The 17,466-nt window shown below is 39.8% G+C and overlaps 2 protein-coding genes across 4 annotated transcripts in view; both read left to right on the top strand.

Annotated features, from left to right (window-relative positions):
• Orc3 (origin recognition complex subunit 3) overlaps positions 1–17,466 on the top strand; it is a 47,696-nt gene that overhangs the window by 17,609 nt on the left and 12,621 nt on the right. For all 3 annotated transcript variants that reach the window (XM_021159991.2, XM_021159990.2, XM_021159992.2), the window contains exons 7-13: positions 1,107–1,240; positions 3,312–3,471; positions 5,162–5,275; positions 12,780–12,913; positions 13,352–13,415; positions 14,166–14,282; positions 15,089–15,168. In XM_021159991.2, the coding sequence (XP_021015650.1) occupies positions 1,107–1,240; positions 3,312–3,471; positions 5,162–5,275; positions 12,780–12,913; positions 13,352–13,415; positions 14,166–14,282; positions 15,089–15,168 (803 nt within the window). The remainder of the gene's footprint in view (positions 1–1,106; positions 1,241–3,311; positions 3,472–5,161; positions 5,276–12,779; positions 12,914–13,351; positions 13,416–14,165; positions 14,283–15,088; positions 15,169–17,466) is intronic.
• LOC110292337 (galectin-9-like) lies at positions 9,059–10,631 on the top strand. Its single transcript, XM_021159624.2, has 2 exons — positions 9,059–9,659; positions 9,753–10,631. The coding sequence occupies exons 1-2, from the start codon at positions 9,255–9,257 to the stop codon at positions 10,278–10,280; spliced, it is 933 nt and encodes a 310-aa protein (XP_021015283.1). The 5' UTR covers positions 9,059–9,254; the 3' UTR covers positions 10,281–10,631.

The following is a 17,466-nucleotide window of genomic DNA, read 5'->3' as shown; positions in this document are numbered from 1 at the left end:
GCCCTGGCTGTCCTGGAACTCACTCTGTAGACCAGGCTGGCCTCGAACTCAGAAATCCGCCTGCCTCTGCCTCCCGAGTGCTGGGATTAAAGGCGAGTGCCACCACGCCCGGCGTGCTTGGATTCTTACGAGGACATTGTATTTGTAGGAGAGTTCCGTGTAATGACAAGAAAACATCTGCAGTTGGTTCTCTTACAGATTATATTTTGGTAGTAATAACCGTAACTTCCTTGCATTACTTCTGATAGTCTTGAGGATTTCCTTCTGTTCAGTAGACACATACCACCTTTTCATGCTGTCAGCTTATTCCTTGAGTAATTCTATAATTTTTAAAATTTAGTTTGATCCATGCTTGGAAATCTTGGGGAAATGTTACTGTATAAATAAGTATATTGAACAAAACAATATTTTATAAGTAAAGTATATTCAAGACAATTATAAATTTCCTTCTACTATGACCATCTATTGCAAATGAATGACATAGAGACCCCTGAACTTCTGTGGTACAACCATAGTCCCAGTTATATTGCTGGGTCACCAGACAGCATGAGTACTGGGTGACATTTTCTATTCAGTGTTTTTGTTGAAATCATACATATGATTTTACTTTGCTTTTTATAAGGATGCTTATAATAATACCTTAATTTGATGTAAATTTTAGATTGTTTTAAGAATTAAAGTCTTTGCAATTTAAGTCCATTATCTTTAAGTTTGATTTGACCAAGTATTTAAAGTCCATTTCAAGATTGAAAGTTTGTAATAGTACATTCAGTGTGTTTTTACATCGACGATACAACTTATTTTAGTGCATAAATGTGTATCAACTGAAAAAATTAGTTGTATCGAAAAGTGTCTTTTTTCTATGTTTTTCAGTAGAAAATCCCTTTGATATTTGTTGTATAGGTCTTTCTGAACCTTTTTCTTAGTGTTAACCATGTCTAGAAACAGATTTTGCTAAAGTAACTGTTAGAATGAACTACTATTTTTATTTGGGAAAAAATAACAATTACTGTAAAATATAAAGAACTACGTTAACAAGTGGCATTGTAGTATGTTTGACTGGGAAGGCTTACTTTTAATCCCTCTGTTTCACATTGGTTTAAAAGAAAGCAGACCCAAAAGTGACAATCAAAAGGAGGACAGCATCTGGCCACTGGCGGTCCCCTCCTGTGGTGCTTATCTTAAAGAGCATGGAGAGCTTCACCAGCAGAGTCCTCCAGGACTTCATAACTATCAGCAGGTAGCCCGACACGCCCATTTTTAATGCAATTGTCTTCTTTTTCACTTTCATTTATTACTGCGTGTGTGTGTGTGTGTGTGTGTGTGTGTGTGTGTGTGTGTGTATGTACGTGGATGTGGATGTGCTGGTGTGTGTGTAATGGTTTCTGTGTGGAGGTTAGAGGTCAGCTTTGTAGGCCTCCAATCAAATTTAGGAGCAGACACCCATAAGGCATTGCATACATTTGGTTTTGCTTGGCCTTCCCTTTTCTCTCACTCCCTGTCTCCATCCCTGCTTAAACTCTTCCTAACACGTGACTCTTGGCTTTTAGGCAAAATTTCCTTTTTCTTTTCTGGTTTTTGTGAGACAGGGTTTCTCTGTGTAGCCCCAGCTATCCTGGAACTCTCTTTTTGACCAGGCTGGCCTCAAACTCAGAAATCTGCCTGCCTCTGCCTCCCGAGTGCTGGGAGTAAAGGCGTGCGCCACCATGCCCGGCTTCCTTTTTCTTAAGACATTACTTTTATCTTAGAAAAAATGATACTCATTTTAAGACCAACTTAATGAAATTCAAAATCTGAATTCAGATTTTTGTAACTGAATCTTCAAAGATCTCCTAGCAAACTATTTTCTTGGTTTTTGATATAATGTTGAAAATCTAAGACAGGTTCATCCTGTTTTTAGTTAACATATATAACTTAGGTAAATAGGTATAAAATGTCATTTATAAGAGTTGTCTCGAGCCAGGTGTGGTGGCACACGCCTTTAATCCCAGCACTAGGGAGGCAGAGGCAGACGAATTTCTGAGTTCGAGGCCAGCCTGGTCTACAGAGTGAGTTCCAGGACAGCCAGGGTTACACAGAGAAACCTGTCTCGAAAAAAACAAACAAACAAAAAGAGTTGTCTCCTTACCTGTCTGTTAAATTGGTAATCCTCTAAGTTGTAATATTCTGTCATGCCTTTTTTTCTTTCTGCGTTTTATCTTTAGAGGCTCTGTGTTCCATATATGTTAACTTGCTAAAAATGTTTTCTGTATGATGTTATCTTATTTTTATATAATATTTCCAGTGAGTATTATTTTAATGTAAGAGTTTTTTAAAGCAATCTTATGAGACTTAAAATTGAAGTAACTCGGCCTATGTTACATGCCTTTGAAATTTGTTTCCAATGTATATTTGTTAGAGTATAGTTAACTTTCTTTTGCATATTCTGTATATCAACTAACATACTAGACATTCTTATGATTTATGAGTTGTAGATACATTCACCACCACCATCCATATACCAGTGCTGGGTCTAGAACCCAGGATTGCATGAATGCCTGAGCAAATTCTCTACCATTGAAGTGTATCCGCAGGAGATTATGTGCTGCACGGTGTTTATGTTATTTATTTAATTTAGATTTTGTGGTACTATGGCCCTCGAAAGTAAAAACTTAGGACAGTTATAAGAGCGTATAGCATTTTATTTCTATGACTAGAAAAGAGCTCTATGCAGCCAATTCTGGAAAACAGTAAGAAATGGGAGCGAGTGGTAAAATGATCAGCCATGATACCAAGAAGTGTGACTTGCAGAAGCCCTCACAAATGATGCCATTGCACTGTAGAAGTAGAAGCCCTTTGTTTGTGTTTGGTTGTGTTGATGTGAAATCATGTTGCGTATGTTTAGGATAAGAATGTAAGGAAGAATACAATGCTCCTGCGTGATGTTCATTAGAAAGATATCTTACATATGTATAAAGAGAAGTATGTGCGAAAAGGAAAGCAGGAAGTTGATGGAAAACCATAAGGAAGACTACATGAGGCTGGCTCAACATTGGTGGGCTATATTCAATGCTAGTGGACACACTGTTGTATAGCTTTGGTAGTCTAATCTCAGGGGGAGCATTTGCTCTTTCTGGATCTCTGTTCTTATTTATAAGAAAAGCATCCATTAATGGCTTGATTTCAGGATTAGAATCTGGGAAGTGATTATTTTATTATTAATATTTTTTATTTTTAAAAAAATGAATGACCTGGGAAACTTAATATTGTAAAATAATACATTGAAATACACTTGCTGAAGAAGCTTCTTCTGTATTTTCTTTAAAAACTAGTCAGCATCTGCATGAGTTTCCTCTAATTCTGATCTTTGGGATCGCCACATCTCCTGTTATTATCCACCGACTGCTTCCTCATTCAGTGTCATCTCTGTTGTGTATAGAACTGTTCCAGTCTCTGTCTTGCGACCAACACCTGACAGTAGTTCTTGATAAGGTAAAAAGAAAAAGTGTTTAACCAATGACAGAGTAAAACCAAAGCTACCAGACATATATTATGTATAATAAATGATACCAGTACATTTATTTCTATGTATCTCAGACTTTGTTCAACTTATGTACATATTTGAATGCTCTTACTTAATTATGGTTAGAATTATGTTTTCTCTTTGCATATAGTTGCCTTCTCAGATAAAAAATAAGCTTTATGAAAGCTACAATCATTTGTATATATTCATTGTTGTTTTTATGACTTAGTTGAAGAAATTAGGCTTTTAAAATGAATTAGGGGTCAAAATACAGCTCACTAATAGAGCACTTGTCTGCAGTGTAAAGGGAGGCCCTGGAAAGTAGGAAGTAAATACTAACGAGTAGTAAGGCACTGACAGGAATAAATACAATTTTATAGAATTTATATACTTCACAGTATTACCAGTATGGTTTGATCTTATATCTTGTATAAAATGATCTAAAGCTTTCAGGTTTATTTTGATTTGATAGGTATGCGTGTTTGTCCACATATATGTATGTGCACCACATTCATGCAGTACTGTGGAGGTCAGAAGAGGGTGTTGTATCTCTACAACTGGAGTTACAGATGGTTGTGAGCCATCTTGTGGATGCAGACAATGACCCACAGTCCTCTGGAAAAGCAGCCAGGGCTATTAACTTCTGACCCATCTCTCTAGCCCCAAAAGTTTTTGTGGACTTTGACAACTGTCATGTTGCTCTTGACAGTAGCTACTAAACTTAGACTATAACTGCTATAATGTTTCTGTGTAATAGCAGCATGATTACTACTGACTGCCACGCAAATCCGTTCTCAGTTCCATTAAGATACGTTTGTGATGGTTGTATTGCGTAGTAATGACAACCTGTGTGTTCACCTATGAACTGCTACTACACTTTGCTACATACAGAGAGCAATCTCATTTATTGACATGTTAGGAAAAAGTCTGTCACTTTGAAATTAATTATAGTCAAATGCAGTTGTTCTTGTGCGGCTATACTTTTGGTAAAAAAAAAAACTGCTAGTATAAGGTTTGATTTTCAGATGTTAAGCATCACTGTAGACCATTGAACACTAACTAAATACAAAATTTCTCTGTATTTTCAAAAAGAAAAATCTTCATTTTGTGTTATTTAATAGGACATAGCTTGCTACTCTTTACTAATTTGGGTTAGTAGGGAGAAAAAAATTTTATCTGGTAAGAAAATGCTACATTTTTTGGTATCTTCTAGTGGAAGACAAAGGGTTATATATTTAATATGCATTATTTGAAGATTAGGAATAAGTTTGGTAGACAACTTTGATTTAGAGGGTAGTTTGAGGATGGGAGTGGTGGTTCTTGGGAGAGAAAGGCAGGCAGATCTCTGATATATTTTTTTAAATTTCTACTTTTATTTTTATTTTTTGGCTAGATAGCCAGTCAGGGATAGCCAGTCAGGGATAGCGGATGAGACCCTCTCTCAAACAAACAGGGATTGTAATACAAATTGCTTTTTGGTATTTTCAGCTTTAAATAAATAAGGTTTATGATTTGGTTGGCATTTGACTGTAGAAAAAAGTATAGCTCTGATTGCGTTCATATTTGTTGTGTCACAGTATAATTCTTAGTCTAGCTATTTATTTCACGTTCATGAGGAGGGCCGACCAAGAACTCTTACTTCCATCTTGTCTCTTTCAGCTGCTTCTTACACCTCAGTTTCCCTTTAAACTAAGTAAAAAGGCATTACAGGTTCTGACCAACATCTTTTTGTATCACGATTTCTCAATTCAAAGCTTCATCAAAGGAATTAAGGTAAGAAAATCTGATGAGTTTGAAAGTTTGCTGTCTAATTCTAATTAGTTAACATTATTTCAGATTGAGTAGTGTAATAACTAAGGCATTTTAGTAGCAAGATCTAGAAAAGGGAAATTGCATTTTTTTCTAGGTTTTACCTTTCCTTTCTTATGCTGAAGTCAACTATAGAAGACAGAATTAGGATTGTCAGTAATGGATGCATTCTAGCTAGTCTTAACCATTGAGAGTGGCAGAGACAGGAAGGACTTATTTTTGTTTAGGACTTGATGAAATTGTGGTGTTTTTTTTACCTAAGAAATGCCATTAACCTTTGATGGGCCAGAGAGTTAACTCTTTAGCTTTGTGTCTTGGTGTCTTTTTGAGTTGGTTAAATGATAATATTAATTACTTCTCTTGACAACTCCCTAGGTTGTCAAAGTATAGTCATTGTGAGTATATGGCAGTTGTCAGTGTCATTAAGACCTATGCGTTGTAACCTTTATGTGTAAGTTACATATGTATATGTTATAACATTTATGTGTGTCATGGTTTATATATTCTTGGACCAGGGAGTGGCACCATTTGGAGGTGTGGCCTTGTTGGAGTAGGTGTAACCTGGTTGAAGTAGGTGTGACACTGTGGATGTGGGCTTAAGACCCTCACCCTAGTTGCCTGGTCAGTCTTCCACTAGCAGCCTTTGGATGAAGATGTAGAGCTTTCAGCTCTGCCTGTCCCATGCCTGCCTGGATGCTGCCATGCTTTCACCTTGATGATAATGGACTGAACTTCTGAACCTGTAAGCCAGCCCCAATTAAATGTTGTCTTTTATAAGACTTGCTTTGGTCATGGTGTCTGTTCGCAGCAGTAAAACCCTAGCTAAGACAGAAGTTGGTACCAGGAGTGGTGTATTGCTGTGAGAGGTCTGACCATGCTTTTATTTGAAAGAATGTGGATTTTGGGACTTTGGATTTGGAATACAGTGGAATGCTTTAAATGGGGCTTAATGGGTCATCCTAGTAGGAATATGGAAGACTTTGTTGCTGCGAATAATTTGAACTATGTTGACCTGGCCCAAGAGATTTCAAAGGAGAAGAATTTCAAAATGTGGTATAAAGACTATTTTTGTAGTATCTTGGTAAAGAATGTGGCGACTTTTTGCTCTTGTCTGAAAAGTCTGCCTGAGGCTAAGGTGAAGAGACTCAGATTAATTGCATTGACAAAGGAAGTTTCAAAAAAGCCCAGCAAAGACTTTGTTCTCTGGTTAAGTCTTATGAAGAGAAGTTTGAACAAACATAGCAAGCTTAGAAAGGAAAAATATAAAATATATGGTTCTACTCTTAAAGGGGTACCAGGAAGTAAAATGGAGCAAAATCCTGTGTTCTAGGAGATAACAGATTAAGGGTGTGGGATCTTGGAGCAAGATCCTACCCAGCTAAATTTAGATCCAGGCATGGTGGTACACACCTTTAATCCCAGGAAACAGGCATGCTGATCTCTGCGTTCAAGGTCAATCTACAAGAGCAAGATCCAGGACAGCCAGGTTTAGGCAGTGAAGGAGATGGAAAACAGAAAGCCAGTGACAATGTAATAGTACAAGGGGGTCATTTTCTAGTTCCTGCAAGCAGCAGAACTCGGCAGCTTCAGCCCTGTGGCTCTGGCTCTAGAGTTAAGAATAGAAGGAACTACTGGGACAATTGATGCTGGTTAGCTGGAGCTAAGGAATTAGCAGTGATTAAGAAGAGACCAACATCACTGAAGTGAAATCTGGGAATTGTTTTCTGGGAGCACAAAGAAGTTGTGTTCCAGAGATAGCCAAGGTTGTACCTCATGCTGCAGCTGGACTTGGAATGTGTAATAATCACCCAGGTGGTACTGGTTTTGAAGGCATGAAGGTGTCATGAAGAACAGCTGAAGCTTGGCACTGTGAGAGGTCATGGAAGGCCATTGGAGAAGGTGCGGCCTCAGTTGCTGTTGATAGCCCAGAACTGAAGGGGTCATACAAAAAAGATTTGAGGCTTGGTAACATGAACCTATGAAAGGCTATTGGTGAAGCGTAGTTGGAGTGGAACACCCCAGTGTAATGGAGATGTCAGTACCATGGGATGATCACCAAGAACAGCAGCCGTAGTGGAGTGGATCAACCTGAGCTTAGAGCGTTACAGAGGGCAGAGCTGGAGAAGTGATGCCAGCCCTTAGGAGGGCTGATCAAAAGATCAAAAGATCAACCCAAAAGATCAAGTGGAATCCTAGACACTGAAACAAGAAGCTGTAACATTGAAATTGCCTCGGAGACTCAAAGCTTTTAAAGATGCCAGAGCCATGGGATACATGCTGAGGAAAGCTGCTAACAGGAAGTGGAACCAGCCCAGGAGAAAGAAGTCTGTTGCAGTCAACAAAGATGAAAAAGGAGTGGAGATCTGAAGACTGTTTTGATATCAGTCGTGGAGATGCACAGTTTGGAGTTTGCCCAGCTGTTTTCCTGTCTTTCTATGGGGATTACAGTTAAGTGATTGGATGAATCTCAGAAGAGACCTTGAACTTTGGACTTTTAACATTGTTGAGACTGCTATAGACTATAAGGACTTTGAAAGTTAGACTAAATTCATTTTGTATTATGCTATGTTTAAGTATTGTCCCCACCACCCCCCAGACTCATGTGTTTGAACAAGTCTATGGGGGCCAGGGAGTGGAATGTCATGGTTTGTATATTCTTGGACCAGGGAGTGGCACCATTTGGAGGTGTGGCCTTGTTGGAATAAGTGTGACCTGGTTGGAGGTGTGTTGCTTCGAGTGTGGGCTTAAGACCCTCACCCTAATTGCCTAGAAGTCAGTCTTCCACTAGCTGCCTTTGGATGAAGATGTAGAACTCTCAGCTCCTCTTGCGCCATGCCTGCCTGGATACTGCTATGCTCCCACCTTGATGATAAGGGACTGAACTTCTGAACCTGTAAGCCAGCCCCAATTAAATGTTTTTTATAAGACTTGCCTTGGTCATGGTGTCTGTTCACAGCCATAAAACCCTAACTAAGACAATAAGTTAATGTGACAACCTTCATCTTTTTATAGTGTTTGAAACTCATAAGATTTTTTTTGTTTTGTTTTTATTTTGTTTTGCTTTTTGAGATAGGGTTTCTCTGTATAGCCCTGGCTGTCCTGGAACTCTCTTTGTGAACTAGGCTGGCCTTGAATTTAGAGACTCACCTGCCTTTTCCTCTTGAGTACTGGGATTAAAGTTGTCTGCTACCACCTCCTGACCCAAGATATCCTTCCATATGTAGTCTTCCTGCATATAATCACAGTGGTTTGATTCACTGACTTTTTTTTTTTTAAAAGAATTTTAAATCAAGACAGAATTTACCTTAGCAATTCATGAAATTAAATGAAAGAATAACCTCTAAAATTTGTTCTGCCATTCATTTGTTTATTTATGAAATACTAGGTACTTAAGGAAGATACTGTGCTGAGCCCTAGATGTACAGAGAAAAAAGAAATCTGTCTTCAAAGTGTACATTGTCCAGCAGAGGTGGAGTAAACCCAAAATTAAAATTCTGAGTCAGCCATGCCAGAAAAAATCCATCCTTAGAGGTTTATGAAAGAAAAAGCAAGAATAAGGCAAGTTTCAAGTCAATATACTTAAAGAGGTAATACAGATCAGAGCAGAAACAAATGAAATGGAGATTAGAAACTCCAGGAAGAGGCAAAAGTTGTTTCTTTGAAAACATGAGCTCGATAAGCTCATAGCCAAACTAAGCACCCAAAAGACTTGAGTGAATTTGAGATGAACAAGATATACTGTAACTCATACCGCTGGGATAATTAAGAAGAAAATATGAAAACTTAATTCCAGTGAACTAGAAAATAGAAAAAGATAAATAATTTCTAGAACCAACTAAGCGATGAATAATAAGTTATCAATGGGGAGAGATAGCAGAATCAATCAGGAGACAGCCCCGGCAGGCAGCAAAGCTATCCTTGGTAGAAAAGGATATTCTGGAAGATGATCATCCCCTTTACTGGACTAATCCAAGGAGGGCTGCAGGAGGGACTTCAGGTGACCCTCCAGGGGACTACCAAGAGTTTTGCACAAAGGATTGTGGTGAACTTTCAGAACAGCTTCAATGGAAATGACATTGCCTTCCACTTCAATCCCCGGTTTGAGGAAGGAGGGTATGTGGTTTGCAACACGAAGCAGAACGGACAGTGGGGGCCTGAGGAGAGAAAGATGCAGATGCCCTTCCAGAAGGGGATGCCCTTTGAACTTTGCTTCCTGGTGCAGAGGTCAGAGTTCAAGGTGATGGTGAACAAGAAATTCTTTGTGCAGTACCAACACTGCGTACCCTACCACCTCGTGGACACCATCGCTGTCTCCGGCTGCTTGAAGCTGTCCTTTATCACCTTCCAGAACTCTGCAGCCCCTGTCCAGCCTGTCTTCTCAACAGTGCAGTTCTCTCAGCCAGTCCAGTTCCCACGGACCCCTAAGGGGCGCAAACAGAAAACTCAGGACTTTCGTCCTGCCCACCAGGCACCCGTGGCTCAAACTACCATCCATATGGTTCACAGCACCCCTGGACAGATGTTCTCTACTCCTGGAATCCCTCCTATGGTGTACCCCACCCCAGCCTATACCATACCTTTCTACACCCCCATTCCAAATGGGCTTTACCCGTCCAAGTCCATCATGATATCAGGCAATGTCTTGCCAGATGCTACGAGGTTCCATATCAACCTTCGCTGTGGAGGTGACATTGCTTTCCACCTGAACCCCCGTTTCAATGAGAATGCTGTTGTCCGAAACACTCAGATCAACAACTCCTGGGGGCAGGAAGAGCAAAGTCTGCTTGGGAGGATGCTCTTCAGTCGAGGCCAGAGCTTCTTTGTGTGGATCTTATGTGAAAGTCACTGCTTCAAGGTGGCTGTGAATGGTCAACACATGTGTGAATACTACCACCGCCTGAAGAACTTGCACGATATCAACACTCTAGAAGTGGCGGGTGATATCCAGCTGACCCATGTGCAGACATAAGCAAGGTCTCTGGCCTAGGGATAAGGGCTGGGGCACCCTGCCTATGTCTTGTCATCTCTCCCCTGTCTCAGCCCTGGCACCATCAAAAGAGATCATCACTTACAGGAATTCCAGGAAGGTGAAATTCCCAATTGACTCCCCTCCACAAAGGGGGTGTCCTGGGCTGTGTGGCACATGGCTGTCAGCCCATAGTCTGAGCCATTGCCCCCAAGCTAGCTATATACTGAGGGAAGTGACCCTCCTGGGTTTGCTCAGATCTCTGATCTTTCCCCCCTCTGTGGCTCTTTTCCTTCACCCCTCCAGGAGAGCCACCTTGATATCATCCCACTGGCCTTCAACTGACCCACAATGTCCACAGTAACTTTCCCCCATTCTCTCCCAGTATCCATAAAATAAAGAAATAATGTTGCTTGTCTACACAAAAAAAAAAAAAAAGTTATCAATGAAGGAAAGGCCTGGACCACGCAGTTCTCTTGCCAGATATACTGTGGTTTTAAAGAATAACTAATACTGCTGTTTCTCAGACTACTCCATAAAATACAAGAATATTTAGTAAAGGTAGTAGTATCTTGACACTGGCACCAGGTAAATACTTAATCACAACATCAAAAAAACCTACATATTGCTGGCGTGATGGCACATGCCTTTAATCCCAGCACTTGGGAGGCAGGGGCAGGCAGATTTCTGAGTTCGAGGCCAGCCTGGTCTACAGAGTGAGTTCCAGGACAGCCAGGGCTACACAGAGAAACCCTGTCTCGAAAAACAAACAAACAAACAAAAAGCAAAAAAAAAACAAAAACAAAAAAACCCTATGTATTAAATTCTGAGGTTCGTATAGATTCAAAGATTATCAGTAAACTCGCAACCCAAATCAACCAATATAAAGATCGCACACTGTGACCAAACTGGCTCGATTTGAAGGCTACGAGGCTGGTTGCTACTGTACAATTTAATGCAGGCAATGTAGCACATCAGTGGAGTCACAGAAACCACGTGACAGTCTTAATAGGCACACAAGGGGCCTTTGACAAGGTGGAATTATTTTGTGTAAAAGAGCCAAGGAATCTAGGAATAGACCAAAAAAAAAAAAAATCACAGTAACCTGTAGCCTCCCAAATATTTCAAATTTGTTTCTAGAAGAGCATGTTGAATTATTAATCCTGTAGAGAATCTTATTTTCTACTGAATAGAATATGTTTTCTCCATTACTTAAGGAACTATTCAGTAACACTGTGTGCTAGTTAGTTTTTGTCCATTTGTTGTAAACTTACCTGGGAAGAAAACCTCAATTGAGGAAACTCCTTCCTCACATTGGCTTCATCTTTGTGGCTTTTTCTTCATAGTTGATTGTTGGAAAGTCCAGCCTTCTGTGGGCCGTGGTGTAAGTGTATGAGGAAAGTAGCTGACCATGAGCCTAAAAACAGATGGTAAACGCCGTTTCTCCCCATCCCTACTTCTGCTCCTCAGAGAGCTACTGCCCTGGCTTCTCCAGGCATTGCTCTGGGGTTGGGATATGTAAGCCAAATAAACCCTTTCTTGTCAAAGTTGCTTTTGATTATTGTATTTATTAGTGAAATGAGGGATACAGGTTATCCGGAAAAAAAAAATCAGTCTTGAGAAACATGCTTAGAATTAAAAAAAGTTTGATAATCTTATATTTCATCTTATAAATTATACTAGAATTTTAAAATAAATTACCTTAGGAGATGACAGTGAGTACTTTAGTAGTCAGTGTGCCATTTTTTTTTTCTCGAATGGGATGAAACTGAATTTGAAGGTACAGATTTTCGTTGTTTTTATCAGTCGGTACAGTTCCTACCACTGCAGCATTATGTTTCTTTGAACAGATAGATCTGGTAATATAGTAATTTGGGGTGAAAACAATTAGATCTTTAGGTCATATGCATTCATTTATGTTGTTTCCTTTTGGTATATATTCCTGGGATTACTTTTCCTGACCTGGTCCATAGAACTGTAGCCTTGAAAATATTAAAGTTGTATAGGTACTGCTACAATGTTATTATGACAGGATTATTTAAATATTTATTTTTGTTTTATGTGTATGGGTATATTTCCTATGAGTATGCAGTGCCTTAAAGGCCAGAAGAGAGTACTCTGTTCTGTGGAACTGAAGTTATCAGTGGTTTGGTAGCTGCCTTCTGGTTGCTGACAACCGAACCTGGTAACAAGTGCTCCTCATTGCTGAGCCATCTCAGACTTCAGCCCCCACCATACAGACTTTAGCCCTCAAGAAATAGTCTTAAGGACAGGCTTTACTCCCGGCTCTCAGGAGGTAGTGGCAGTCAGATCTCTGTGAGTTTGTGGGCCAGCCTGGTCTATACTGTTCCAGGACAGCCAGAGCTGAAACCCTTTCTTGAAAAACCAAAACAAACAAAAGCAAAAAAACCAATCAAACAACAAAACAAAGGCCTAAAATTTAGCAGGTAGAGTGTAAAACATTGACTGCCACACTAATAAAGACCTTCGTATTTCTTTCAGCTTTCTCTACTAGAACATTTTCATTCCCAGCCCCTAAGTGTTCTGTGCTGCGATCTCTCAGAAGCCAAAAAAAGAGTAAATCTTTTCTCAGTTAGTCAATGTGAAAACATCCGGCGCCTTCCTTCATTTAGGAGGTAAGATAAGTATATTTAATGTGTCTTGTATTAGAGACTAGAATGAAATAGACTTCTGGCTTAAGTTGTTTTTGAAGTTAGGAATGAAATAATAAGCCTTTCATTTTGCAGTATAGAACCATGCTGCTTTTAAGGACAGAATTTCCTTGCTTGATTCAAAATTTTGACATAAAATTTTTTTATTGATATTTTATATAATTTGCAAGTTCTCCAGAGTTATCTTTGAGAAATAACTCTTCTTATTTCTTGGGTATATGGCCTCAATGACTTCACTGGTTATCATGAAGGTGATCAAAAACTGATGTCCTGAATGAGTTTTTGAAAAGAAATGAAAAAAGTATGGAAACCAGTCTAGCTAGTAATTTTTTCTAACATGCCATTCAATTATATAAAGTTCTAACGTTCCTCTTTTTTCTTTATGGGATACTAAAATGTTAGGTACGTGGAAAACCAACCTTTGGGAAAGCAAGTGGCACTGCTGACAAATGAGACCTTCTTAAAGGTGGGATGTTTGTGTGTGTGTCTTACTGACTTGTTCTTGACTCCGTGCAAAAGAGTGTGCATTAATAAAGCATCCATTAATTTTATTAAAAATATCTGTATGTCATAATACTTAGATGATGCGGTACTCCTCCATGATAACCAACCTGACAAAGCCTTGTTTAAAAGGTTTTTTCCAAGAAAAAAAATTCTCTGGTGTTCTATTTTGGAAGCACTTTTATATCAACTGACAGCTGTATTGATTATATATCATATGACATGATATATATATAAATAAAAGATTGTTATAAATAAAAGCATGTAGAAGCCAAGTAGCATAACCATTTATTGCTGAGTAGATAGGATTGATTTTTTTGAAAATTTATTATTTATTACTAATTAGCACCAATACTAAATTACAGTGTCAGTTCTTATGTGTGTAAAATACAGCCAGATTGGATATTGAACAATTGTCTGGACTGTATCCTAAATTTGATTTGCCAAGTTTTCATGAATTAAGAAGCGTTAACTTGTAGTTCTAAATCCTCATCAGTTTTCTAGAGAGTATGTATCCATGAAGTCTTTTTTTTTTTTTTTTCTGGCTGTCCTGGAACTCACTCTGTAGACCAGGCTGGCCTCGAACTCAGAAATCCGCCTGCCTCTGCCTCCCAAGTGCTGGGATTAAAGACGTGCGCCACACGCCCGGCTCTATGAAGTCATTTTTAAATTTTATGTTACTACCATGCATATTTATTATTCTGCTATTTTTTAGGAGAAAACTCAATCATTGTTGGAAGACCTGCATGTTTACCATATCAATTACTTCCTTGTTCTGAGATGTCTTCATAATTTTACCTCTTCTCTTCCCAAGTACCCACTGGGTCGACAGGTAAGTAAAATGTCCTCCTTGGGAGTCAACAAAGTCAGAATAATAGTACTTTCTTATTTGATTTCTCTATTACTCAGGCATCAGACTTTGAGATGAAGCCAGCTCTTACAGTAAGAACAATCTATTCCAGCTGTTCACATTACTAATAATAGAAAATAGCTTTGTTCTAAAGTTAGAGCTGGAAATAGCCACGTGAATCCCAGTGCATTGTCTCCTCTGTACTTGTGCTGTAGTGTATAGCCTTGCGAATTTGGCACTCTGTCTGTCCTGTGCATAGGGAGAGCTAGTTCTCTACCCCTGGGGAAGTGGGAGATGGAGACTGTTTGAAAGTATTTGGCGGTTAACTTTGCATTGTACCAAGAGTTAAAACAAACACAGTACTTCTGCTCTTTGCAAAATCATGCTGATGTGACCTTTTTATTATATCCCAAACCTACGAGCCCTGTGTGGGACGCATGTGAATGGAAGAATAATTAATCTCCAGATCTTTAGATCAGAGTTTAGAGATTGACTAGAACAATGGCCTGTGTGAGGTTCTGCTAACTTAGCTAGTAAACTTTTAATCAGTTGTTTATTCCATCTCTAATGATACTTTATGACTTATTGGTGTCTGACACTCTCAATACAATTTGACTTTTATGTAAATTATATTTCTGTAGTGTCTGATCTAATATATGTCAGGAAGCCTCTTGTAATTTAATGATTTTTTTTATTAATTACATCAACATGATGATTTTGCACACCTAGTGGGCTATAAACTTGGTACGTGGTTTTTATTTCTCATAAATCCTATCCTACATTTCTAGATTAGGGAGCTGTATTGCACATGTTTAGAAAAGAAGATATGGGATTCGGAGGAGTACAAATCATCCTTGCAGCTGCTGAGGTAACTTGTGTTGTTCTTTTTTGTGTGTCTGCTTTAAGCCTGCCAGTAACGCCTTCCTCCAGAACTCCCATCTGCCCAGAAGCTTCCTATGTAGCCTCTATGTAAGAATATTCAAACACCTTTGAATTGTGGTAGAAGGAGGCCATGGTGTCAAGGGGTCGAGTGTTGGCACCCTTTAGTTAGATTTATAAAGTTTTAGGGATTGGAATCTGGAAGATATCAATCATGAATGAACAGAATGAAAGAGACTTAGGGAGTTCAAGAAAGGCTTTGATTGTTTGGCATAGATTCCTATCTGAATTTAATTTTGGGGTTTCTTGTGAAGAAAAAGTGAAAGTACTCAACTGGTTTACTCTTTCAGTAGGTCTCTCCTGGTTCTCATTTTCAGTATTTCCTGAAAAATAGATTAATCTTCAACAAGGGAACTCAGTAACATTCTGAAATGTCACATATGTGATAAACCTTGCAAAACTGTTTAATGGTTTTGGTTGTACTTTGCTATTGCATTTTAAGACCCTGTAGGTATCCATATATGTATCCTTTATTTTGGAAGTCATCAGTCTCCTTGAGTCCTTCCTGTAGGTAAGGGTCACCGCCATGTAAATCCCCTTTGACCATGTAGCTGCCTGTGGAAGCATATCTGGGCCATGCCCATTTCCACCGACTCTCTTCCCTAGGGACGTAGACTGGCTGGAGCCCAATCTTTGGAGATTTCATGGCCTCTGTTCAGGACGAACAACTTACCCACGGAGTCCCCTTTAAGAGAAAGGGACATTTACTGTGGTTTTGGGCCCTCTTAGCCTTGTTGGTGTTGGCCTCCAAGGTTTGGGTGCTGAACTCAGAAAGAAGGTCTTGCCAGTCTTGTAATTTTCACTTTCCAATTTGACTCAGTTTCCCTAAGTGATTAAAAGCTAACAAGTTAGGGATTAGAGAGGGTGCCTCAGTGCTTGCTGCTCTTGGAGAGGACCTGGGTTCAGACCTCATTGTGGCTGGAAGCTCGCTGGTGAGCTAGCCTAGCCCAAAACCTCAGGGTTTGGGTTCAGTGAGAGACTCTGTCTCCAAAACTAAGGTGGAGGGCTGGCTTTTCAGTTGGCTCCACAAACATCGCAGCTTGAGCAAGTCATTGATAACCATATAAAGGAGAGACCTGACATTCACAAGTTGTCCTGTGGCCTCCACAGGTGCTGTAACATTCATGTGCACACACATGTGCACTAACACAAACACACCTAAGTAATGGAGACTTAAAAAATGGTGTGGAGCTGGAGTAATAGGACCCCTGCTGTCATCCCTTGCATATATCCTACATACATACACATGGGTACTTCTACCCACACACTCATGTGCATTGTCCTAGTCACTGTTCTATTGCTGTGAAGAAATACCAAGGCCATGACAACTCTTATGAAATAAAGCATTTATCTGGGGGCTTGTTCACAGTTGCAGAGGTTGACTGCATTATCCTCTTGGTGGGGAGAGGAGGAAGCATAGCAACAGGTGAGCCAGCAGTAGCTGAGGGCTACATGCTAGTCTCTAGGCAGAGGAGAGGCAGAGATCATGACAGAGGGCACGCAAGAGAGCACCAGTACACTTGGCACACACAAGCAAGTGCCTAGGTCTGGCATGTGCTTTGGAAACCTCAAAACCCAACCCCCAGTGACCTCCTGATCCTTACAATTCTTTTAGAGTTCTACTCCTCGGTAACTAAGTGTTCAAATATATGAGGGGTTGGGGCATTGTCATTAAAGTCACCATGTGCATTCTCCTCACACATGCAGATAGCAGTCACTTCCATAGTGAGAAAGGGAACCAAAATGGGAGGTAGGTTTTTATCAAGGTTTAAACTTTCCTCAGTAGGTACAAATGTGGAGGTAAACACAGTATTTCTGTTGTTTTCTATTCATTTTGAGATAATGCCTCCCTGTGTAGCAGAGGCCCGGCCTTGAACTCAGAATCCTCATGCCTCTGGCAGTGTACATGCCACACCTAGCAACCGGAACTTGTTAGAAAGAAGTCTGTTAACTGGATTTATTTTTAGTCCTCATTCCCTGCATGCACCGTAGGAAGTTACTTACTTTTTGTTGCTGTGATAAATCACCATGACCAAGGCAGTGTATAGAAGGGAGCAGCTGGGGTTTACTTTGTGGTGGTAGCAGGCAGCATTGCAGCAGGTGGCAGGCTTCAGTCTTTGTCAGGGTTTTTGGGGAGGAAAGGGTTTATTCAGCTTACACTTTTCACATTGCTGTTGATCACCAGAGGAAGTCAGGACTGGAACTCAAGCAGGTCAGGAAGCAGGAG

The sequence above is a fragment of the Mus caroli genome, chromosome 4 (assembly GCF_900094665.2).
Source record: "Mus caroli chromosome 4, CAROLI_EIJ_v1.1, whole genome shotgun sequence".
Lineage (NCBI taxonomy): Eukaryota > Metazoa > Chordata > Mammalia > Rodentia > Muridae > Mus > Mus caroli.
The sequence above is the reverse complement of the archived record's forward strand: the minus strand, read 5'-3'. Positions and strand labels throughout refer to the sequence as shown.